The sequence below is a fragment of the Dreissena polymorpha genome, chromosome 14 (assembly GCF_020536995.1).
Source record: "Dreissena polymorpha isolate Duluth1 chromosome 14, UMN_Dpol_1.0, whole genome shotgun sequence".
Taxonomy (NCBI): domain Eukaryota; kingdom Metazoa; phylum Mollusca; class Bivalvia; order Myida; family Dreissenidae; genus Dreissena; species Dreissena polymorpha.
In genome coordinates this window covers 71,224,461-71,250,970 of record NC_068368.1, presented here as the reverse complement: position 1 = coordinate 71,250,970, position 26,510 = coordinate 71,224,461, and the positions used below count along the sequence as shown (strand labels likewise).

General features: G+C 33.7%; 2 protein-coding genes across 2 annotated transcripts in view; both read left to right on the top strand.

Moving 5' to 3' along the window:
• Positions 1-16,938, top strand: part of LOC127857467 (multiple epidermal growth factor-like domains protein 10) — a 35,938-nt gene extending 19,000 nt beyond the window's left edge. Inside the window, exons 9-13 of the mRNA XM_052393861.1 lie at positions 2,333-2,467; positions 2,632-2,766; positions 4,263-4,400; positions 4,675-4,812; positions 16,760-16,938. Of these exons, the coding sequence (XP_052249821.1) occupies positions 2,333-2,467; positions 2,632-2,766; positions 4,263-4,400; positions 4,675-4,812; positions 16,760-16,938 (725 nt within the window). The remainder of the gene's footprint in view (positions 1-2,332; positions 2,468-2,631; positions 2,767-4,262; positions 4,401-4,674; positions 4,813-16,759) is intronic.
• Positions 16,939-17,125: 187 nt separating this feature from the next.
• On the top strand, positions 17,126-26,235 carry LOC127857611 (receptor-type tyrosine-protein phosphatase kappa-like). Its single transcript, XM_052394093.1, has 18 exons — positions 17,126-17,241; positions 17,707-17,828; positions 18,076-18,197; positions 18,404-18,491; positions 18,831-18,904; positions 19,057-19,093; positions 19,310-19,407; positions 19,592-19,717; positions 20,141-20,289; positions 20,488-20,623; positions 20,805-20,954; positions 21,547-21,640; positions 21,818-21,891; positions 24,405-24,542; positions 24,641-24,766; positions 25,201-25,361; positions 25,678-25,816; positions 25,961-26,235. The coding sequence occupies exons 4-18, from the start codon at positions 18,482-18,484 to the stop codon at positions 26,030-26,032; spliced, it is 1,584 nt and encodes a 527-aa protein (XP_052250053.1). The 5' UTR covers positions 17,126-17,241; positions 17,707-17,828; positions 18,076-18,197; positions 18,404-18,481; the 3' UTR covers positions 26,033-26,235.
• The last annotated feature ends 275 nt before the right edge of the window (positions 26,236-26,510 follow it).

Here is a 26,510-nt window from a genome sequence, read left to right as displayed (position 1 = left end):
AAGATTCACTCATAAAGGAGCAATGTAATAAAATCATTTTTTTAGAAACAGAAATGCTCATGGCTTTCACATTTGAAATGAAGCCCAATCTAGAGGTACACGGTTTTTGTAAGAAATCAATCCCTTAGGATTAAACCTGACCACGCCCCACGGTCCACAATTTAATTATTGGAATATAGTAACATACATGTTAAGATTTTCTCAGATACAACACTTGCCAGAGACGTAAAATTTAGTGCGGAACAGAAAATTATTATTACAGACGATAAACATTTAAAAAAGCAACAAATATAAAGACCAAAGGTTAATTATTATGCTTACAATGATTCATAGCAATATATTTATAAAATATTTGTGAGGTTACAACTTCATGAAAATTACCCACGACTCAACAAGCATAAAGCATATTGGTCATCTATAATGGCTGTTTCAGTTATATCTTCTGTATTCAAATGCAGCCCCTAACCAGGTTTCCCAAAACGTATCATTCTGGACTACAGTTTCTTTTAAGAGCGTTTGATTATCAACCTCTTATTTTAAGTGCACCATTATGTAATTGTATATAAATGTATATCGATATAAGTATATACTCTCCTGTATGTATATTTCATTGAATTAAGCGCATCGACAATGTGTGAAGATTTTGTAAAGGCTGAAAGGCACATGCATAGCATTTTTATTCGGACAGCTTATGATTTTGGTTAGAACTTAAGTTGTGGAAGTGGATATATCCTATTGTTCAATCCAAATATACGTAGGGGCACTCTACTATGTCTTGTGATTATGCCTAATGCTGGTCGTTTCTGGGTTGGACCCGGCTTGAATATGTCAACACTTGAAAACAAATCAACTAATATTCACAAAAAGGAAGCATACAACACTTTTAATTATAAGTGAAACCTGTATTATAAACCTAAAATAAGACACTGCATGACATTTTTCACTTTCCAGATAGAGGATTTTCAATAAATTTCTAAAATTGGACGCCCTTTTAAATGTGTTGCCATAATGCGTTCAGAGCTTGGACTATTTATATTCGCATTTAAATGCAAGTTGACATGACACATATCCTGCATTTATATCGGCCTTTGATCGGCTTCACTAAACATGCAAGAACTGATATGTAGTTACATTTCTTCTCAATTTCCATGTTTCCCTATTTGTTAAACATTTCTACCTTGAACATGAGAACGTTTTGCTGAAACTGTGTACTGCTAATATACATTGTACAGTAAGAATATTGCTTCAAAGCCAGCATTTTATTGTTTTCTGATTCTCTTTATACTTGTCAATATTAACTGGATTACATAAAGACAGATTTTAAGTTAGATATAAGATATATTATTTCAGACGGGTTGCTTTATCTTTCAGATGGGGACAAAGATCAAAGCGAGAATTTACTTGTATATATCAACAATGGAACATTTACGAACAACAATGAATCGTTTGTCGGAACTATACATATGTCAAACACTGACGGGGCAGAATCACTTTTCCTCCACAAACGCGTGTTTCAGTACTTGCGCATTAGTAGATGGAATCCAAGTATAATGACAATATGCGAGGTGCAATTGTTTTTGGCAGGTATGACAAATAAGAACCATTTTCATTTGGTTTGTATTTGACATATTTTATCATAAAAATACATATGTATCACACAGGTATGAAATAAGATTATTCAATTATAAATAAAATCGCAATGACAGTATTTATATACTTTTTTAAACTCATCTTTAAACTGCCATTAACTCTTTTGTTTTATTGCATATGAAAGAATGCGACATCGGCAGCTTTGGTGATGAGTGCGGTCATCGTTGCAACTGTGTGGACGGCAAACACTGCGACACAATCACTGGAGAATGTAGTCAGCCAGGCTGTAAAGACGGGTGGAAAGGAGAGGCATGCGATCAATGTAATACGAAACGATTTTATGGACGCCTGTAAATTAGAGTGCATCAAAAGTGTACATGAGAATCGCATGTTGTCTTTAGATTAAACTACGGCGCTTTAAAGTTTGTGTTCGCTAAAAGTTAGTGAATACTATTTTAGGTCATGTTCAAGACGCCTTAGCATTTCCATCTAATACGCCTGTAGCTTTCGTTGTTGTTTTTTCTATTTAAACATTCTAAAGTCCTTGTAAGATGACAAATTTATTAGCTGAACTCAAATCGATGTTAAAAAGGTTCTTCCATTTTAATATTTATTCTTTTAATTAAATGACATACTGAATGTTTTCAGGACTACAAACTGTCTTGTCAATGTGTCTTTTTATATCCAATTTTACTTGTATGTTTAACACAAATGCATAAATTCCTTCTTTACTTGTACCCAGCATGCGATCATAATCATTATGGGTCAAACTGCAATTTAACCTGCAATTGTAATGGAAATGATGATTGTAACAAATCTACTGGAGTTTGTCCAGGACAGTGTGAGAAAGGGTGGAAAGGAAACAGCTGCTCAGAAAGTATATACACGCTTTTAGTTTATTACTTTGTATATGCATTATAAAGTTGTAATTTTATTCTGGGAAAACTATCATACGAAATAACTCATTGTATATATAAAACTATGACATTGTGGACATAATAGTTGTATGATATTTGTATGACATTTATTTGTATTTACTAGAGTGTGATCAACAAAGGTTCGGTCAAAATTGTAGTCAGCGATGTTATTGTGCTGATAATGTCATGTGTGACCATGTGAACGGAGCATGTCCAGGCGTGTGCCAACCAGGCTGGACGGGGAAAAGTTGTTCAAAAGGTAGAAAAAACATAGACATAATGTCGTTCATTAAAATGTGTTAGTACCCATTAGTAAAAACAATATTTGTAACAATTTTTATCATTTGTAAGCACATAAACAATGCAAACGTGTTTGTTTTTGTCCACAACTATTTACAAAGCCTATCGATGTGTTGCTAAACGAAAAACTATAAGTCGCGAATGTAATATCACATATTTCGTTGTGTCTTCAATAAATCAATAATGCAGTGGAGAAAAAGGAAGAAACGCTTTCGGTGAGCATAACAAATATCAACTGCATTAACGAAAAGTATCATATAATTTGTATGCATTTATGACCGTGTGTCCATCAACCACAGAAATACGCTTTAAATGCAAACAACAGATAGTTACAAGTTATTTACAACGTTAAAATTTGTCTCGTACTAAAAGAAATCTAAAATAAAGTAAGATTTTGTTAATTGGACTTCTATCTATTCGCAAAAAAAAACATTTGAAAAAATCAGTGTTTGAATATTGTAAATTGCAAACAATAATATAACACGTCTTCAATACTGACTTAAAAACCTTTCTAAGAAAGACTCTTTCAGTTATGTATGTATTTGGATTGCATTCGTTATTATTGACTGTTTATTCGAATGTTGATATAACTGTATTGCCGTATTAATCATGCGGATGTTATTATGGTTGATGACTGTATTTATTACGACCGTTGATTGTAACAAATGCAAAGATTTGAATATCGTGAGTAATTATAAGCGCGCATATCGATGAAACCAGTGTCCAATGCGGGATATCCATACATTCTTTTTGCGAGCTGAAGAAATTTACAATTTAAACGAAATATACGGTATTACTTAGTTTGTGTCAACAAGTGGACTCGAGAATCGAAAATGGTTGGTACATTTCGCCAATTGTTAGTAAAACAAATGCCGAATGGTTATAACAGCTGTAAAGCGCTTGCGACCCTTTTAAATTGTATTTAAACCAGATAGTTTTCGAATTTGATGATCATTGTGTGACATTGGTGACATTTAGTCTTTCATGTTTTTTCATATAGATCTATGTGATAATAGATTTAATTCATTTATTTATAAAATCAATAAATGATTTTCAATTGATGCATATGATGGGTGCGTTTCATATATAACAAAACATCGAGTTTTGTTTCAATCTAATGTTCATGAAGTTCTTTGTACAGTGTTTCCAATGATCCGTTTGTTTTAGAATCTGCATCTTTTTCAATATTTTGCGAAGAAAATTATGCTTTAAATATCAAATGAAATTTAAAAGCAATGTGTTTTATTTTTTATGTTCTGCCTTACACCTTTAAAACATATAATAACAATGTACTAATTGAAAAAGGATAGTGCAGACGGCTAAAACTTATAAATACAACAACTGGTTAGTCTGCGAATGTATTAATGAAAATAAGCTGAGACGAAATGTTATCCATGCTTAATGTTTCGGTCGAAACAAATTAATATGTATGTATGTGTGTCTTTTTGGTTTCAGAATGTGAAAAGGGATTATATGGTCAAAACTGTTCATCAGAATGTCATTGTCAGGACGGCGTAGATTGCGATCATGTCCTTGGTAATTGCTCTGATAAACTCTGTGCACCAGGCTGGTTGAGTTTTGACTGCAGTCAAGGTACGCCATCCGACATAAGACACATATTAATTAGCTTTTTTAACTAACAATATTCACGACCTTTTAAGTAAGGCGCAGAGATTTCCATTGTCCTAAATTAATGCGCCAATCTCTTACCATATTATTAAAGGCATTAAAACCATTAAAATGCAATAGAACAACATAAACTTTGAATTCATTATATATAAATCTACATGTTTTAGGAAAATGTTTAATCAATTAAAAACATTCTTCAGTACTTTTGATAAGTTAAGTAAAATATTATACTCCTTAGCATGTGAATATGGTATCTATGGAATGAACTGCACGGGCACGTGTCACTGTCAACATGGTGACCAATGCGATCACGTACATGGCAACTGTTCTGACCACCAATGCGCTGCAGGATGGACGTCTTATGACTGCAGTCAAGGTTTGTTTCCTTCTATTCCCCGCTCTTTATTTTATACGTGTTTTGTTCCCTCGTTGGACTTTTTTTTAAACGTCGGTATGTTATAAACGATTTATTCATATTTTCATAGTTACATCGTTACATAAATAATAATAATTTCAAATGTATATATATTCTTGATATGTACTCACATCAGGGGTTCACCATGTGGACATCAAATTCTAATGCAACTGAAAATTATTCAATCGTTGATTCTCAATATTAATTTCTCGGCAAAATATAGGAATTGCAAATCTCCACTTAAAACCATTATAATCGTGACCAGCCACGAAGCTGCAAACTGCATATGAACCTACACCTCTGGCTTCGATTCATATTCAATTTGGCGCTACCTGAATGGTCACTTTTATAATATTTGGCTGTTAACTGATGTTTCAATTTCTTAAATAGTGTTATCTACGAATACGTGAAAGTATGCCATTACATACATTATTTGCATTTTACATAGTTTTAGTCAAATATAATAACAATAATAATTTAAAAGCCTGAAATCATAAGGTCTACGTTTAACGTTTGTGTTAGTGATGTGATTCGCTACATAGAATATGAGGATGGTTTTTATGGAATAATCTTCACTACGGAGTGTCACTGTGAACATGCCGACTTATAAATGCGATGTTTTAAATCAGTGGCCATTACATTGAAATTATTTCCCTGAATTTATTTCTGTGAAATAATTGTTTTCGTTCAATGGTCGCAATTTTCTCGATATTTTTTGCACAAACGCCGAATTTACGTAACAAACGCGAGCGATTAATTTCACGGATTGTTTTCGTTTGCTTTCAACCGGTTGATTGAACGCTTATGATCTACTGTTTCCATAAAGCATGTGAGTAATATGTCTTTCTTTTCGTACGAAACGTGTGGTTAATTGATTGATGTTTTATTTAAGTCATACTTTCTTGCTCATAGTCGCCGATTAAAATATTCATGCTTGACCTAATTATCACAAGTTATGCAGCATTTCGATGGAATAGCCTGATGAAAATTTTTATTTTATTCCATTTCTTGGGAACGAATCCGATTCTGCGTCTTTAAAAAAAAGATGAATCGTTGAAGTTTCAAATCGAAGTTCTCTTCAATAACGCTTTGTGTATACGATTTCGTCGAACATGATGCAACAAATGTTTTTGCCATTTTTGACTACGTAATTAAACAGTTTAGCGATGTTACGAACTATGGATGGAAATCATGCGTGATTTTCGTTTTCTATTAACTAAAAAAGGTAAAAGATCTGTTTATTTCGCGATTTGCTTATTTTCTGCATAAACATCGAAAACGAACAACTTTCTGTCAAATTATTTTCGGATAAATGATTTAATTCATCAAAGAAGACTTGTTTGATATGTAGTTTGTTTTGCAAGAACGTAATTGGAAGTTCACACGTTACCTACACAAATACATTAGCGTATGAACGATCAATTAAAGTAAACTAACAAGAAGAAAAAGAACGAACGAGTTTTCCTATTCCTGACTGGACGTGTAACACCCCTAGTGATAAATGTGAAACAATTATGGTGTTCCGTTTAGGCTCTGACTAAGATGTAGTTATTATGCCATCCGCAAAAAAGCATATTGGTAACAAAACAATTTTAAAAAATCAGCCATTTTACCTCTTGGAAAGAATATTTAGAAATGACAAAAGAGTTTCTGATAAAAGTGTATGCAAAAAACTGGCTTTCTTGCTCAATTGATGGAACACTGGATTACGAATCCATGGATTTTTGGTTCGATCACCGGTCCGGCTGCATGACTTATTTGATGTTTTGTAATTTAATCGTCCCAAAGTATACTGACTTTCTCCGAATACTTATGATTCAAGTTTGGCAATTTAGAAGTAACTTTCATAATTATGATCATTATACTTTGTAAACCAACATTAATAGACAAAGTATGCGCATTTTAATCTGCAGTGTTTTATCAAAGGTACTTTTATGTCGAGCCCTTCTTTAATAATACAAGTTTTCACAATTTACAGTATGATTAACGAATTAATTATTAAACAAAACCCAATGTTTTGACATAAGACATACGCATGTGGATTAATCAGTTATTTTCAATAACATTGCATTCAGTCACGTACTCGTATAACTCCTTGTCATACAAATACAATATTCTTTTTCGATCCGTTGAAAAACATGACCGTCATGGGCCGGGGCAGTTTTCATTATATGGTTATAGAGAAACTGTGGGAAAATGTAGAATTCACTCGGTGGCAATATTGATAAAATTAGATATAACAGCATTTGCTCCATTTATATTTTCGAAAGGTTCTTAAACAATTATGGTGTGCTGCAAAACATGACTGTCAGGGATCGGGCGCACTGCATTTGCGGGGGGGTGGGGGGGATAAACGAAAACAATGATTACAATCGTACATCGACATGGCTTAACTATAGCATTCATGATACCATTGAATTAAGCATCCTTTATCTTTCGCGAAATGGTGCGATTATTAGATATGTGACAGTCCGCACAACTGCATATTCAAATTCAGTTGTTCATTGAATAATTATAGAACAAAATAACCATCCTCTAGAAAAACATAACGCTTAACTTTGCATGTTTTTACTGAAGCTTGCTAACGTGAGCATACTTTACCTAATGTATAATAGTATTATGGTGGCAACAAATGATCAACTCTACACTGTGCTAAATATAGCTCATTAAATCAACATCATCTGTGCGAAATTGTTCAATCGTCCCTATGCACTTCTAATGCAGTCGTATCAGCTCCGCATTATTTTTTCATTATTACGTATTTGGGAAAAACGAGTGCTTATCACTTCGATACATACACACTGACATTCCCAATGCTGAATACCATTCTAGATGAAGATGAACAAATTGAAAGTGATACAAACACACGTTTATTTTAAGCATTTTATATACATATTAAATCTAATGAATTATTTGAAACGAAGAAGTATGTCAATGTGGAAAAAATGCACTTTATACAGTATAAGATCTCTATCTAACAGTTTCAAGTCATGTATGTATAATAAAACACATGACTGCCACTAAGAGTACTGTTACATAAGTGCATTTATTTTATTCTTTCCGGTGGTTTATAGAGAAATATCAGTGAAATAAAACTGATATTTCACTGTTTCAAACAGTGAAAAATTACAGTGAAAAATATCGATATTTTTCATAATTAAATAACTGTATACTGTTTTAGTGTGAAATGACGTCATTTTTTCGACGAAATGACGTCAAAAATCCAGCTTAAGTATCCAGTTAAACTCTTTTTCAATGTAAATAGAATCTAAACGGTGAAAAAAAGCATAAAATAAAAAGAAAATTTGTTGGATTCGGTGGAATGTCGATTTTAATTCAGTCGTGAACATAGAAAAAAAAGTTGTATGATAACTTGTGAAATAAAATCGATATTCCGCCGAATCCTCTCTATTAGGACAAATACGTTGGCATCAAAGTTAATGACAATGAGAAGAGATTTAAATTTAAAAAAAATGTTAGTGTATTCTAGGTCACAAGAGTACACATTATCAATACACCTAAATGTATGCTAACTTGTAATTCTAAACATAAATCTTAAACAAAATCAACATATGAATATTATTTTTAACTAAAAAAAACAAAAAGAAAGGCTTATTATAACTGGTCTTTTATTTGATAGAAGTCGCTCTGATTTACCTCGCAATATTATGTAGTTAAATCATTTTACTTTGAAATATATTCCTTACGGCAATGATTATCTATATTCATGTAATGTTTGGGACAGTTAACTCTATTGAATTAATTTCACTACTGATAATGATATAATTTAATGTTTACAATTGTTTGTTAAATCTTAAAGAGATACTAAAGGTACATTAATTGTCTCAAGTGTACGAACAAACTCATATAATTGTGTTGCAAGTAATTATAGAATTTATACAAAATACCTGTAAATTTAAATTGGGTTTCTTTAAGTTTCATTTAAAACATGACAATCAAGTCCTGATAATGTTAATATTTGCTTAAAAGAACCACACGGTAAATTTGGAGAGTATATTTCGAACATTTAGTAGAATTTTGTCAGTTTTTCCCAATGTAAATTGAAAGCTTAATGTGCATTGATTTTTAATCAGTATCATTATAAATGCATCGAAGCATAATATATTTTGTTGTTTTTGAAATGACAATTTATGTTTTCATTACATAAAGTACGATTTTTGGTTTCCTATTTGGCTTCATTGCGTTGTACCAATCACAAATCACTGCGTGTGCCCTATATTTCATTGAGGTCCCAGGTTAGCGACCTAGGATCATTTTTTATCAATATTGTTCGTAAACTTTGTTATTTGTGTTACATTTAACGAAGATGCCAAGTGTAAGGACAATTGCTCTCTTTTTCTTCAATATTCTAAAAGGTTATGTCATGTGTTAAATGTTCATGTACCAAGCATAACAAAGAAGTATTTCAATGTTCATTACAATAAAACTTCAAATATTGATAGAGGACATTGAAAAGAAGGTGCAGGAGACAAGAACCGTAACTTTTTTTATATATGCATTAGCTCCTCATGCAAAACATGATCACATTATGTTATTTTCTTTTGCAAGGAAACTCAAAATAGCACAATGATTCAAATGATATCCAATATATTGATAATAGTTTTAGGGGGAGGGTCAAACTAAAAGTACCTTAACTCTTTCGTCAATATTTACAGACTAATCTATCTATGTTGTTTTTCATCATCAATCTAAATGTCGATTAAGATTTAAGGACAACACGTAACAGATGTAGCTCGAATGTTTGGTTAGTTTGGAGTGCAAGAACAATTGCTTACTTTCTTTTTTTGGAGTTATCAACTCTTTATATTCCTTATACAGAGTCAAAATACATAGTTGATTTTTTCTTGTCTAGATCACAACTCAAGAAGAATAAAACAAATAATATGAACAGTCATACACTGATTTAGTCATACACGTCTGTTTCTCCCACTATGAAGGTCTGTATCACACATTTTGGTTAAAAGAATACTTTGAAGGAGATCGGCACGTTTAAGTTGCAGCGCTTGTTAAACAAACACTGTAATTGTAACACGTAATTCACTTGTTTTCGTTGTTGTTGTTTGCATAAAAGCCTAACATCACTGCATAAAAGCTCATCTTTTATTTCTTTTTATTTCTTATTTTATTTCTTTTCTTTTTTTGGAGTTATCAACTCTTTATATTCCTTATACAGAGTCAAAATACATAGTTGATTTTTTCTTGTCTAGATCACAACTCAAGAAGAATAAAACAAATAATATGAACAGTCATACACTGATTTAAGACATTGATAGGTTTTAGTACAAGAACCATATCTAAATAGTTGTTATTTATCAAGTTATTGCCCTGTGTTTAATTGCATTATTTCAAGCATACCGCAGTTAACGTTTTGATGGTAGTTTAAATGTATACATATTTAGAAGAAACTGATAATTCTCTTTCTCAATAACACGTCTGTTTCTCCCACTATGAAGGTCTGTATCACACATTTTGGTTAAAAGAATACTTTGAAGGAGATCGGCACGTTTAAGTTGCAGCGCTTGTTAAACAAACACTGTAATTGTAACACGTAATTCACTTGTTTTCGTTGTTGTTGTTTGCATAAAAGCCTAACATCACTGCATAAAAGCTCATAATTTAAGAATAAAATTCAAAATCCTGCATTTATTGTCAGTGACTAAGGTGTATGATGTGTGTAAATTACTCTGAGTGATAGATCTAATCTGTATAAACATACCATCCTAATGATGAGCCTTGTCATCATCTTACACATCGCATTAGTACTTTTATCATAGTTGAAAATGTGTGTGTGTGTGTGTGTGTGTGTGTGTGTGTGTGTGTGTGTGTGTGTGTGTGTGTGTGTGTGTGTGTGTGTGTGTGTGTGTGTGTGTGTGTGTGGTGTGTGTGTGTGTGTGTGTGTGTGTGTGTGTGTGTGTGTGTGTGTGTGTGTGTGTGTGTGTGTGTGTGTGTGTGTGTGTGTGTGTGTGTGTGTGTGTGTGTGTGTGTGTGTGTGTGTGTGTGTGTGTGTGTGTGTGTGTGTGTGTGTGTGTGTGTGTGTGTGTGTGTGTGTGCGTGCGTGCGTGCGTGCGTGCGTGCCTGCGTGCGTGCGTGCGTGCAAGCGTACGCGTATGTGTGTGTTTGTGTGTGTGTGTGTGTGTGTGTGTATTTTGAGAGTCATTGGGTCCTTTCTTAGCATGATGCTACATTATTTGCGGACCCGGAGTGTGCCCCAGCACTCATACCTAATCAAGTTACTAGACTCAAGAAAATTGGGAATAATTTTGAATTATAGCTGGCTGCAATATCCAGCAATCTGGTTGTTACTGAACAATTTTCAATTTTGGTGTGGTTTCTTGTGTTGTGGGCGGAAGCCGGAGTACCCAGAGATCCCACCTGTCCGGTATGGTGACCACCAACCAAACTCACATGCTGCTGGGAACGGGAATTGAAACCAGGTCACCTATTTGAGAAGCGAGTGTAACAACCACTGCGCTAGTCAGACATCCTTCTTAAACTGTATAATTATAATACATTGAAATGCAGCTTTTTTTAAAGGTACATTATCAAAATAGTAATTGACATTTGTGACTTTAATTGATTTCTTTTTCACGGTATAGCCTGTAAAAAGGTCATTTTGGCATGGATTGCTCATCTCCATGCCATTGTCGAGAAGATGCAGAACGTGACCACGAGTCTGGTAACTGTTCTGACGACCAGTGCTCTCCAGGATGGATAGGCCATAATTGCAGTACAAGTAAATACTGTATATTTTGTTTGGAAACCAGAAGGCCATCTCGTTTCGATCTTAAGCGATGTCAGCGCGTTGATTTTCAAACGGATATATTAAGCAAATCCATATAATAATAATGATTCATTCCCGTTTGCATGTTAACAAATTAAACTAAATAATGAAAGAAGATGTCAAATGCATTTCGTTTGGATACATTATACAAATATTTTATTGATATGTCTGAATCGGTCGAAAGTGTGTTCCCGCGAAAGGGATGACCTGTGAACTGTTTACACGGGAAACGTAGGCTAAATCGTGCAGTTCAAAATGCAATCCCCGGACACAAATTAACCAAAGCTTTTACTTGTCCACAAATATCCATTTTATAGGTGGTTAACTACATAATGGATTGTATATATTATATAAAAGAAATGTGATTTTCCGGTGTATCGCACGACTTATAGTAGTATGACATGAAAACACGAAAGGTGAATATTGTCTCACTACACAGAAAATACTTGCACACAGATATTATCATGATGTGCACATTAACGTGTCTGATTTGTCGTACTTATTCCAGCCATTGAAAAAATCTTATAAGCAAATACTGGAATTGTATATGGTTATGAGTTTGTCATACCGAAAATATAATAGTAATTAATTCGGATTTTAAATATTTTGATCGACCGGAATACAGTATACCGAATACTAACGAGCGTTTGTTTCTATCTAAATTAGGCAGTCAGAAATTCAAAAGGTTGAGCATTAAGAAGTTCGCAGCGTAACTCCATTTGCGAAACTATGCGAACACCAGAATTGTCGATATAAAGGTTAAAGTGACGTAGACCTTTTTAATTATGATTTAGGCAGTGATTTTTATTGAGTTCTGTTCACTGTATAGCCTGTGAAAAAACGTTATTTTGGCATGGACTGCTCATCTCCCTGTCATTGTCGAGAATATGCAAAATGTGACCACGTTGCTGGTAACTGTTCTGATGAACAGTGTTCTCCAGGATGGGCAGGCCATAATTGCAGTACACGTACTAGTGTATCATTGTTTAGAAACCGAAAGGCAATCTTGTTTAGATCTTTAAGCGTTTTCAGCCTTTTGATTTTCACACTGAGCATATTAAGCCAATAAACATAATATAATTATTCGTGAACTATAATATCTTGTGCGTACTTACATATTAGACTAAATAATAAGGACACTTTCAGATGCAGGTTTTTTTTTTAAGTTTTATTATACGAATATGTTTTGGCATGTGTGAATTGGTGCAACTGTGATCGCGCAATAAGGTCTGACCATTGAACTGTTAATCCGGGGAACGTAGGCAAAAAGTAACCGTTAAAAATGCAACCCCTGACACCAATAAACACAAGTTTTAAATGTGCCTTACATATCCATTATATAAATTGCTAAATGCCTAATGTATTTTATATATTATATGTCGTACATCGCACGACTTTTAATGTATGACATGAAGCACGTATATTCGATATTGTTGCACTACACAAACTATTCTTGACAACATATTATGTCAGTATGATGTGCTCATTAACGGGTCTTTCAGTGTCCGTTCTTATTTCCGTAAATGAATAAAAAAGCGTTTCATATATGGAAATACGTGAATTGTATATGACCATGCGTTTGCTATGCCATAAACTTAAAAAGTAATTTAGTAGCATTATCGATATGTTCATGTATATCGACCGCAATATACCTAATACTAGAGAGCGTTTCTTACGGAAACACTCAAAACGCATGCAGTCCCATATTCAACATGTTAAGCGGTTAACCGTTCGCAATGCAACTACATGTGCGAACATATTCGAATATCAGGATTAATGAGAAAACAGTAATGTGACGTATAAATATTTAAATTATGAGTTGGGCAGTGAGTTAAATTGATTTCTTTTTCACGGTATAGCCTGTAAAAAAGGTAATTTTGGCATGGATTGCTCATCTCCATGCCATTGTCGAGAAGATGCAGAATGTGACCACGAGTCTGGTAACTGTTCTGACGACCAGTGCTCTCCAGGATGGACAGGCCATAATTGTAGTTTAAGTAAGTACTGTATATTTTGTTTGGAAACCGGAGGGCAATCTCATTTTGTCTGCGCTTTGATTTTCAAACTGGGCATATTTAGCCAATACATACAATATAATGATTCATGGGCTCTATTATCTTTTACATGCTTACCAATTAAACTAATTGATTAAATATTATTTCAAATGCAGGTTTTTAAGGTTTATTATAAAAAATATTTATTGGCATGTGTGAATTGGTCAAGACTGTGATCCCGTTATGAGGGAAGACTTCAACGCATGACCCGGGAAACGTAGGCAAAAAGTAACCATTCAAAATGCTATCCCCTACACCATCAAACCAATGGTTTGACTGTTCAAAAATATATTTTATATAAGTTTTGAAATGGCCTATGAATTATATATATTATAAGTCGTTAATTATTGAACAACGTGAAAACAAGTTTATTAAATATTTTTGCACTTCACATACTATTCTTGACAACAGACGTAAACATGATGTGCACATTGAAGTCATTGATTGTTCGTTCTTATACCATGAAATGAATTCAAAAGCGTAATATGTAAGGAAATACGGGAAGAGTATATGGTATATGTATATTATCACTTCCCCTATGCAATTTGAACATTCTATTGAACTGAAAAGAAGTCGTATACTACAAATTAAAACATTCACTGACTAAAATTAGCAATGCATTTGTATATATTATAGTTGAATTTCAATAAACCTAGTTAACTCAATAAAACAATGTATCACCTTTCATCCGATTTCAAATAATTTTCCGGTTCAGATGTCTGCCTTATTTACTTAATTTGTTGATGTTTATCCTGATTAATCCTTATTCGAACTCATTAATTCGACTTCAACTCGACATTGTATATTTATGTTAAATGGATTATTCAAAGCGCTGATATACGAGTTCGCCGTCTGTTATCACATATATTTTCGCTCGCCCCTCTCTATTTCATAAGTATAAGGATTTATATAATTGTAGCAAGGGGTCGCTTTCTAAATTCACATATTGTTTAAAGTTAACGTAAACATTTTGGAATTAATCATTTAAACATAAAACTAATTAGATCTTAAAGAAATTATAATTTATTTAGAGTGATGATATTTCATTTGAACAATCGTTATTTCGACGTAGTTTTCGCTAATCCGAGGATTTCTAGATAACATGGTTTAATTGGATGATATACTGTGTGACGGAATGTAACTTTTATGTATTTTGACAAACTAGTTATATGCAATTAACTTTTTGATTCACTGAATGTCGCATTTAGGAAAGGTACTTATAACATATAGTTATTTTTCAATTTTAGCCTGTGATTATGGTTATTTTGGAGTGAAATGCGCATCGGATTGTCACTGTCAAAAACATGCAGTATGTGACCACGTTTCTGGTAACTGCTCTGACTTTGAGTGTTCCCCGGGATGGACTGGCCATAACTGCAGCATAGGTCTGCAGCGTTACTCTATTTTGGTACCCAAAAGCAAGTGAAATATGACTTGAATATAAACATTTGACTAAATTTGTTTTCAGGTCAGATTTTAGTTCAGCGTATCAGCATCAGATTTTAGTTCAGTGTATTAGCATCAGATTTTAGTTCATTGCACTTCAGGAACATTACGATTTCTAATAGCATTGCTGATGTATTATATTTGTATTGGTTATGTTTTTCCAGATAATTTTATTTTATAAACATATAGAAAAAACGTATGCTAGTTGAGTAATAACGTTTCTGTATTACATATTCCGACATAATGTTTTATTTAATGTGAATGTAGCGCATACGCATCACATAACTGTTCTCTTGAATTCAAAGTTTCACGAGTTTGTGTTATGTTCTTTGAGTTATTTTAGTATGTTTGTGGTATCAGGGACATGGCATTTGAATTTCTGAGAAGTACGGGATCCCATCGCAAATTGTATTACATATAACATCTAGATCATAAAGCCCTTGTCTAACGCAAAATAAAAGAATGACTCCTTAAGGGTAACGGTAATAATACACTAAAATGACGTTTATAAAATAGAAGTCAGTTCTGTTGCAAAACATGTCTGTTTGAAAACGCGTCGGCCTTTGCATAATATACCTTACAATGCGTTTTTTACTGGGGTGTTGATGTTCTTTTGTTTATGCGGACAAATACAGAGACGGACGTACAAACAGGAAAATGAGTTGGCTGACAGACAAAATAATCGATCAATAATCAGCGTGATACAAAAAAATAGTCCACACAATCCATGCATACAATACATGTGTATTTCGTAATAGTCTCAGTTGACAACCAATTGAATGTTTTATGTATGTATTGTACGAAACTATGTGTGTAACAGATAAAATGGTGGACCAATGGTAATAAAATAACAGTATAACTTTATATATACTATGATATACCTAAAGGGCTTGTGAAGAGTAGAATTTAGTTCATGCATTATATATCGTCTGTGTAGAATGCAAGCAAGGCTACTTTGGAAAGAATTGCGAGTCACAATGTCGTTGTATAAAAAAAACGCAGTGTGTGACCGTATCAACGGTCGCTGTTCAGATAATTTGTGTGCAAGCGGCTGGAGAAACGATAATTGCAGTATCGGTAAAAAAAAACTTTAATATTAACCTTAAACTAATTATTTGATAAAGCAAATACGAAAAATAAAAAATACAATTAAATTTATAATGTAACTTTAAATAAACATGTCACGTTTCAAATATCCATTGTATATAATATGCTTATGAATCCTTTTGTAATATGTTTGCATTACATGCTTTCAGATACGTAGCGCAAATCTACCCAACCTCACCAAATGTGCTCACGTTTATGTTGAACCACCTGTGCCTCGTTTATCAAATAGTACCGTTTACACTACCTACTGCACTGCATGCTAGAAAACCTCGTTTTAAATGCACATAATTTTTATATGGTTTTTAAATGTAGCTTTATAACCTGTTCGAACTGCAGCTGAATAAAAGTAAAAAAAATCGTCCATGTTTGTGGTCAAACGCCTGTACATGTTCAACATATGTGCTGGATACCGCCAGTATAGTTCAGTTGCCATGACATTTATTAAAGCCAGTAAGTTTTCCTCACATATGCCATTTGATATTTAATTTATCTGTTTTAGCCTGCGCATCTGGGTATTACGGGGAAAACTGTTCCATGGACTGCCATTGTGATCAATGCCATAACGTCAATGGCTCGTGTGCCTTGTATTCAACCCTGTGTCAAAGAGGATTCAGACTAACAGGCGAATTTTGTACACGTAAGTACTTCCTGTCAGCTCTTTCGGGTAAAACCTATTAAAAGTTTTTACAGATTTGTATACATTTCTTAATTTGATTAAATCTCATTATATACAATTTATAAATGTCGATAGTTTTTAATGGTAAATGATCATGCTCTTTCTTTGTAATAATTTTTGCTTCAGGTTAAAACTGATATATTGTGCTAGGACCTGATTTAGTTAAATTACCAAGTTTCGATTGTTTAAGCTGAGGTCAGCAAACCTACGTCGGCAGCAGCGATTGGTGGTGGAGTGGGAGGTGCAATAGTGGTAATACTTGGGATTGCCGCCGGCCTATGGTTCTTTAAAAGACGAAACAACAAGTACGTGAAGCTTTTTTACGTGTTTAAATGTTCTTGGGTGGCCGTTACCGTATGTAAATAACTTTTGTTGATAAACACGATTAGTCTCATACGTATTAACATTGCCAGCCTGCCTGCTCTACTATTCTTATCATCATTTTTTATATGAGACAAATTCTGTTTAAAAATCTGAGCAATAATTTTAAAAGAATCTTCATACCTCGTCAAGTATATACTTTCAATTTTTTAGACGTATAATCTAAGAATATATAACTTAATAATGCTATGACAGTACAATGTTGTCTTTAAACCGATATAGCTTATTGGTAATTTGTGTGTGCTTTGGTCTTCTGTTTAATGGAAACTTTATAACAAAATGCATGCATGTTCTTGCATCTAAGTCTAGTCTTTACCTCGAATGACATACATTGAATTAGTCCACACGCGTCTATGTATTTTATAATTATAACAAACTTTCCATTGCAGAAACACGCATCGCTCGAGTGATTCTACGGAACTCAGAGATATATCAAAAGTGCAATTGCATGCAAATGCCCATGAAAATGCCAAGTATGCAGATTATGATGCGAATGCAAAAGTATACGCAAGTATGGTTAACGATGCGGTACATTAGTTAAACAAACTATGCTTTTACATTGTTGACAGTTTAATTTGATTCACAAGTTCAAGTATAGTATTATGACAAATGCATTGGTGTTTGCATGTTTATAACTGGCTCTATATGTACACTGAATGAAGAACAAAGCTCCAAACGCGTCTCAAAACAATATAATAACAATGTGTAAAGCTTTCAAAATTTACATTAGACTAAAGTGTGCTTTATTTTTATTCTAGACACAGATAGCGATTATTACAGTTACAATGACGTTGTCCCGGGAATCAAGATACATTTATTGTGGGACTACATTCGCGAAAAGACAAAGCCTGGATCATCGTTTTTTGATGAAGAATTTGCCGTGCGTGTGTTTCAAATCAAACTTTTTGCAAACTTAATGGTTAATTAAAATACTAAATGACACCAATTTACTTAACTAAGGCATGTGCCTAAATACTTCCTTTCATTAAATCAATTTTTCGACATGGATGCATGTTCATGTTTAAGCCATAATACATGCAATTAAACTCAACTCATAACTCAAATTTGTGTTTTTCTTTCCTTCAGAAACTACCGGCAGGTTTAATCCATAAACACGACTTAGCTGCCGCCGTAGAAAACCGAGGCAAAACCCGCTACCGGGAGATGTTTGCTTGTATGTTACCTATGGCTCAAGTTTTATATTAGCTTTCCAACAATACTTCACCTAATCTCTTTAAGGATTCACATATTAATAAGCTGATATGTTCTCGCCGTTAATACTCTTGCGATCTATTAAAATTTAAAACGCAATTGATTTGTTTCTGGCATTCATACTCGTGTACTCAATTAGAATTCAAAATGCGCTTATTGTCTTGCACACTATAAGAATTTAAAAAAACGCGCTTGATTTGTAGTTGCTTGCTTTAAGAATTCGAAACCCTTTAGCGTTGTTTCCGGATTTTATTATTGAATTGTTCGCGAAAACGTTTCAAAACTATTATTGATATTGTAGACGACCACTCTAGAGTTCCTTTGGATAAGGAAAAGCCAAACGACTCCGAATATATAAATGCCAGCTTCATTCACGTAAGCAATTATGCTATTTGTATTTGCTTCGGAATCGGACACATACAAAATGCTCCGATGTCGTTTTCATTTTTTTATCAGGTGTTATAAATAACTGACGTTCAATGCATCTGTGTTTGCTATAAAACAGTTATTATACTTTTTTATTTTAGGGATTTGGAAAAGTGACTAAGTTCATTGCATCCCAAGGTCAGTTTTGTTTTGTTTTATCATTTGTTAAGCTTATGAGTTCATTTAACTCGTTGAGTATCACTCTATTGAATTCCAATAATTTAAGACACATATGTATATGTACAAGTGTTAACTAAGCCAACATGGGATGTTTCGTAGATCGTTCTTTACTTTGTAAAGTTTGTCTTTAAATTCATGCAGCATCATGTTGTTCAATTATTTTTCCACAATAAGGTCCGACGGAGAAAATGATCGACGATTTCTGGCGCATGATTTGGCAGCATCGTGTGGACAAGATTGCAATGCTTACAAATGTTATTGAAATGGGAACGGTATTAGTACTATTAATCAATTGATCTTAAAGATGTGTGATCAGATTTCATTTTTTGGCTAAAAAATATGCATTGAACTATCAAAACACTATTCCAATAAGTGACAAATATTATTTAATAAAGCATAAAGTGCAAACCATATTTTAAAAAAATTGTAACTAAACACTTTTTTAACAAACTATAGTTAAAATGCCTGCAATACTGGCCAGAGGAATTGAATGGTGTATGCACGTACGGTGGTGTGGAAATAAAGTATGCAGCTTTAGATGAGACGTTTGACTACAATATCAGATCTTTTGACATACGTAGGGTATGTTGACTGTTTGCAGCATAGGGACACACTTTTGGAATTACAATGTACTGTTTGAATATGTTTTTTTATGTAAATAACAATGTATCTTGATTGGCCTCATTTAATTAGCCAATTGTGCTGAATACTATTGAATACTGCGATGTAAGGTATCAATCATATATCATATAATGTTTAGTTTTTGCATTAATTAAAACAACATCATTAAAGTTTAAAGTGTAGTCTTAAATCTAAGAATTGCGATTAATTGTACGGATAGTATATGTACGGATATTTGAAAAAAAAGTGGTATAACTACACAACAGTTTTAATATCGTGACGTGTTGTCGTACTCACACTTAAGTAATTTGCAGAAGCACACAACTGTGTATTTTGTATTTATAAATATCATGATATTTAGTTTTTAATTCATTTGAATTTCAGGGGAAGGAATCACGACGTGTAAAACAGTTGCACTTTAAGACATGGCCCGACAAGGACGTTCCCGAAACAACCTGGAGTCTGGTCGATTTCTGGAGAGCCGTTGATACTAGTGATGCGGCTAACGTTTCGCCAATTGTCGTACACTGCAGGTACACGTTTTAGACGTTGTGGTTTGCCTCGATAAGTGACAAAAATGCTTATTCTGTATTAATCTGGATTATGAAAATAAAGCTTTACAAACGTATTAAGTACTATTGAAACTCCAATACTATTATCAGTAGAAAAATGCGTGTTACTACATTATGATACTATACGTAAAAACTTTCAATTGTGTCTCTTTAATACAGCGCGGGTGTTGGTCGGACGGGAACATTTATCGCCATTGACATATTAATTTCGCAGGCAAGGATGGAAGGTTCTATTCGACCACTTCAAATGGTCGAGGCGCTGCGTCAGCAAAGGGTCAATATGGTTCAAACAAAGGTTGTGACCGTTGAAAAATGTCATGCATATCAAGGCGAATTTTACTTCAGGATTCGTACATGTAGTAAAAGTTGTATTTCGCACAGTTTTCATTTGCATATACACATATGCTCACATTGTGTATTGTATTGCGTTATCGTAGTTTTTTATTTGAGTTTTTCTTTTTCATCTATAAATAAAGGAGCAATACAAATATCTTTACGAAGCCGTGGCTGAAGCCCTACTGATTGGGACACATCCTGTTCTTACAAGGCAGTTCGCAAGCGTCGTCGACTATATGATGGGCAAAGAGAGGGAATCTAGGACTACGAGACTTGAAGAACAATTTAATGTATGTATGATGTTTATTCTATGTATGTATGAAATTTATTCTATAGCATATAGTAAATAACATGTTATTGGATCGACTTTGTCTATGCTAAGTCTCAAGATAAATTTCACAAACATTTGCAAGCGATCTTTTTCTGATATAATACAATAACCATTCAACTTTCAAACAGATTTAATCAAATGTTATATATATACGCTTCTGTATTTTAATTTGTTAAATTATAATGAACTACTTGGTATAAAATTGGTATTTTTCTGGGGGGGGGTGTTGAATCTGATCCATTTCTAACAACAATGATAAATTTATTATCTATTACCGGTAATTTGACGCATTTACAAACATCTTTGTATCGGGCCAATATCAGCGTATTTGTGTGATAAATTCGTATTTAATTAACTGCGTAATATACGTGCAAATAACAATAACTAGTATTTCTGTTCGTTGTAATTATACCTTTCGTTCGGTACCTATATTTGAATGAATCTAGCTAAAACATATTTCACATTGTGCTAAAACATTTGTTCAATGGAACGATTACGCGACCGTCTTCGAATGTCTTGAATAAAGAATGAGCACATCGAACTATTTTCAGTTAATTGTCAAAAGTGTCCAAGAGGTACCTGAATCGGCTGAAGAACAATCGTCGGGTCCAACATATGGGAATATGGAGACAGTCTTGTCGGAAAGTGCGCGTTGTCTATTAATAAAAACACATTTAACATGTTGATTACACTTTCAATAATTATTCTGATATTTTATATGGATAATCTTTATTGTTGTGATGTTGGTTCAGTTCAGTCATATCTAACGGCGCATTAAGTAGACGTTTAACTGGTTTGTCACATATATTTGTTATTATCCAGTACACGCATACCGACCGCAACTGCAAAAGCGAGGTTCGAAGTTCATCCAGCGACTGGGAGCCATTTTCCTTCCGGTATAATTGTTTTATCTTTAGTGTTAAGTTTTGCTTTTAACGATGTTTAATTGTATTATATCATGTAAGAAAGCTGTGGCGCATAAGACGTTCTGATTTCATAAACTTGTTTCCTTTGAATAACGTTTTCTGTAATAGTCAGATAAATATTTTTAAAGCCTTAACAAAAATAAATATGTTATGTGGTCGGTATATTGACATTAATTACATAAGTGCAAATAATTAACGCATGACAAACGTTATTTTCCGCTAAAAAGCACAGTTAATATAGAGAATACTAGGTTAGCGTTGAATACAGAGAAGTTTATGTTGCGAGGCTTAGAACGCCGGAAGCGCGAGCCTTGGCGAGCGCTTTCGGTGTTCGAGCCGAGCAACATAAACTTCTCTGTATTCAACGCTAATCCTAGTATTCTATTTATCCCATTTGATTTTTTCTGTGTGACATTTAACATAAATAGATCTAATAACCTTAACAATAATTTTAATTCAGTCATAAAAGCGCTTAAAATCTAACAAATGTAACCATGCGTAGTGATATACATGTATTTGTTCTGGTACGCAAAATAGTCTTTAAAAAATTCACACACAAACTGTAAAACAAGTAAAAATATTACCATATGCCTTCATTCAATTTTACGCAGTATGCGAATTTAACACATTACGACCGCGAAAAGAAGATTTTACTTTACTATAATTCATTTTATTTTCGAAAGAAAATGATCAAAATCCAATATGGCGGCGATTGCTCCTGACAAAATGCTGTCGATGTCAACATACATGTACACCATCGACGGCCTAGTTCTGGCTACCATAACTTTAAATGTCGCTTTTTATGATTTTTGACTGGCGCGACTTTGTACAGGTCTGTCAATACTAAATAAACTGTACACTGAAGTTTCTTTAGCTATCGAAGACCTTGACAATTTTGACGAGTAAACAGACAATTGCAGCGACTGACACTTTATTTGACAAAATATACAGGGCAATACGTTTTCCGACTTCGGACGACGAATTTAAGGACGCGCAGAACGTGTTTTTTTTATATAATGTTATGGGTATGCCGTGTGTGATCCGATGCATCAATGGCGCCCATGTTAAAATCATTTCCCCGAGAACAGGGAACGACAAAAGTACAAACAAAAATCAAAACACGTAAGAAGTTGAACTAGTATCTTACCTTTAATTATCATTTAAAATCCATCTAATAATCCATTTAACTCAATAATTGACGATTTTGCATCTAGGGTCTTTAATAATTATTTTAGCATAGTTAAATAAAGACCCTTATGCCATTCTATCACTTTATTCAAATGAGTTTATGAACGCGATAAACTTTCTTCTACGTCACACGCTACGTCATGTACTCTATATTACTGCTGTTCAAATGAACCGGAGCAGTTTATCTAATAATAGCCGTTGGTAAACTCGGTTGCATTTGCAGATTTCTGCAAACAAACATAATTATGTTTAAACTTGCACAATGTTTTATTTATCTTTGGTAAATGCCCTTATTGTACGAGAAAATAATTTAATATATAAATACACAAAGAATGGAAAACACTCCAGTACACAACAGATAAATGAGTAGAAAATACCCGTGTACAAAATGGGACGTTCCCAATTCCAGTGTGGTGCTATTTTAACCATCTTATACTTTACACAGCTCTATGCCTAACGTGAATTAAATAGGAAAGAAAACATAGCAGATTATTCATGAACTGTGCGATATGTGTATGGCTTGTTGTACATTCTTAATATTAAAGTTAAATGTCAAAAGTATATGCTTTGGTTATAAACAATGCACATTACACGAAATAAGGAAAATGTGATCAATTGACAATTCAGATATGACGACATACAGTACATGTAGAAAACATGTAAAATAAGTCGCGTTTATAATAAATCGTCAAAAAAAATGGGAAAATGACGCAATAAGTATGCCATTTTATGACGCCATCAATCAGCTGATTCATTATACGGATGGCGAAAAATTATGTCATATGACTAGATTTAAAGGTTGAAGGTCGTATAATTTTGAAGCTTAAGTTTTGTCGACTTTGTTTCTTATGAAAAATCATTCAGTGGTAAAGTAAATATAAATTAAAAAAATAACAAAACAAAAACCGTGTAATTTTATATTTTATTTCAACATTTCTTTTGGTGAATATGTCATAAATATATATTTTTCTGCAAAATATGCACATTTTCTTCTAATGGGTGACCTTATAATTCGATCAATGAACCAAACAATATCGACCTAATTTTAGCGCATATCGCATGACGTCATTTAAAAAGTAGTCCGTGCACGCGACAGGTATATTCCACAGTGTTGAATACAAGCAAGTATATTCCACAACGTGTTATACCGTCAATGTCGCGGTGAAAATGGGATAAAATTAAATTGTTATCGTTTCCAGTGAATACATATCGCTTTATCCCATAGATAGCAAGCAAGTAACCGCAACGTACACATGACCTTCAATAATACAGGTACACATCATGGTTTGTTTCAGACTGTTGGCAATACGAATGCACTGCTAGTGTGCATGTCACCCACCGACCAACACATGGAAGAGTTCTGGTCCTTAGTCGACGAACATCATGTAACCACGGTAATCAGCCTGGCTTCACCCGGCAGTGCGACATATGAGGTAACGTAGAAAGTACTCATAATACCTAGTAACAATATTATGAATTAGCTACAAGCATTATGTATAAATTAACATGCTTCAATTGAATGACCTTTTAGACCTGTCAGTATTTGGGTGCTCGAGGAAGCGGTCGGGTTGGACAGTTTTCTGTCAATTACATTCATGAAAAGAAAAACAAAGGCAGTGTTGAAAGAACTTTCTCGTTTAGAGATGAGAATCACGAGGTAAGCATCGATATAACGATACAGAATAATAGTATATAAATATTTGTATCAATAGAACACCATTGTTTAACTTCATTGTATAGATATTTGGTACATAAGCTAGTGTATCCGCATATGAATCTGTTCAACATGGTGCATATCATCACTCATGTGTTCCACGTTGAGAGTGTGTTTGCATTTATTGCGCCTGTTTGCACTGTGGACTCCGTTATCGGTACAATACGACCATATTGTGTTGCGTTGCTCCACAAACACCAACAAAATAACAAACGAACAACTAAGAAACTATAGTATACACATAAATGACATTAAAAGAATAGCTGGAATTAGTTTTCTGTAACATAACATGTTTGTCGATGAGCCTCGTTTAATATCATCAGGGGCCAAATTTATTACTCAAATATGTGTAAAGCTTGAGCATACTATCTAAACAGGATGAGGACTACCTGACCACACTAAAGCAGTTCCAGTTAACCTCCTGGCTGGAGGGACATGACACACCTTCAGATATGCAGTCATTCCTTGATCTGATTGAGGAGTTACTGAAGTGGCAGCCACACCTTTCCGACAAAAGACCAATTCTGATCCATTGCCAGTGAGTTTCATAGCCATATGAATAATATTGACGAGTATGCCTTTGTGACTGCTTAAATGTGTGATCATGCAAATTTATGTATATTAATATGATTATCAAAGTACTTGTATTTATTCATAATAACGCTGCTCTTCGTGTGAACAATTACATTGTTTTACGATACGAAATGATGGTGAAAATGAGTTGACAGCTCGAGAAGTAATATGTGTAGTGATTGTTCGGTGTTGATGTTGTATTTGTTATAGTAATGCTTAATTATCTGTTAAAATACTATAGTATCACCGGTTAGGTTGACTATGTTTATTTATGCATCTAGAACTGGTTTCATGCGCTGCGGACCTACCGCGTTGGTCCTGAACGAGATACAACGCATCAGAAAAGAAAATGGGCAAATTAACATCGTGGAATCTTTCAAAACTATGAAAACCAGGTGTCGTGATTTGGTTCACAACAAGGTAAATGCAGATATTTTATCGTGTTTGCCTAAACAGGTTTTCGTTTTAATGCTTTAAAGTACCTTCATAACTGTTGGCTATTAAAACACGTTTTGTATTTTAAAAAAAGATATTTGTATGTGCACGCTTTTTGTTTACCTTCAGACACAGTACAGATTTTGTTATGAAGCCATTTTGACCTACATAACGAACTCGGGAACCTACCAGAACCTGTAAACCAGTCAATGCATACTTTTGACATACTTCAAAAACATACGCAATGCCATATGTGGAGGAAAATGATTAGGAAGTGTGCGTTGTAAATTGATTTAACAAACATTTTCTCATTACTTATTGCATAGATTATTAGTGCGTGAATAATTTTAAAGTAATCACGTTGCGCGCACATATATGTAAAATCGGAATGTATGTTATTTCAAAAAACGCATTAGAAAAGAAATGGGCAAATTAACATCGTGCAATCTTTCAAAACTATGAAAACCATGTGTCGTCATTTGGTTCACAATAAGGTAAATGCAGATATTTTATCGTGTTTGCCTTAACAGGTTTTCGATTTAATGCTTTAAAATACCTTCATCACTGTTGGCTATTAAAACACGTTTTGCATTTAAAAAATTATATATGTATGTGCACGTTTTTTGTTCACCCTCAGACACAGTACAGATTTTGTTATGAAGCCATTTTGACCTACATA

Excerpts from the sequence above, each read along its gene's own strand:
- LOC127857611 (XM_052394093.1), top strand. Across the intron at positions 20,955-21,546 it reads GACTTGAAGAACAATTTAAT|TTAATTGTCAAAAGTGTCCA; the intron begins GTATGTATGATG and ends AACTATTTTCAG. Across the intron at positions 25,817-25,960 it reads GTGATTTGGTTCACAACAAG|ACACAGTACAGATTTTGTTA; the intron begins GTAAATGCAGAT and ends GTTTACCTTCAG.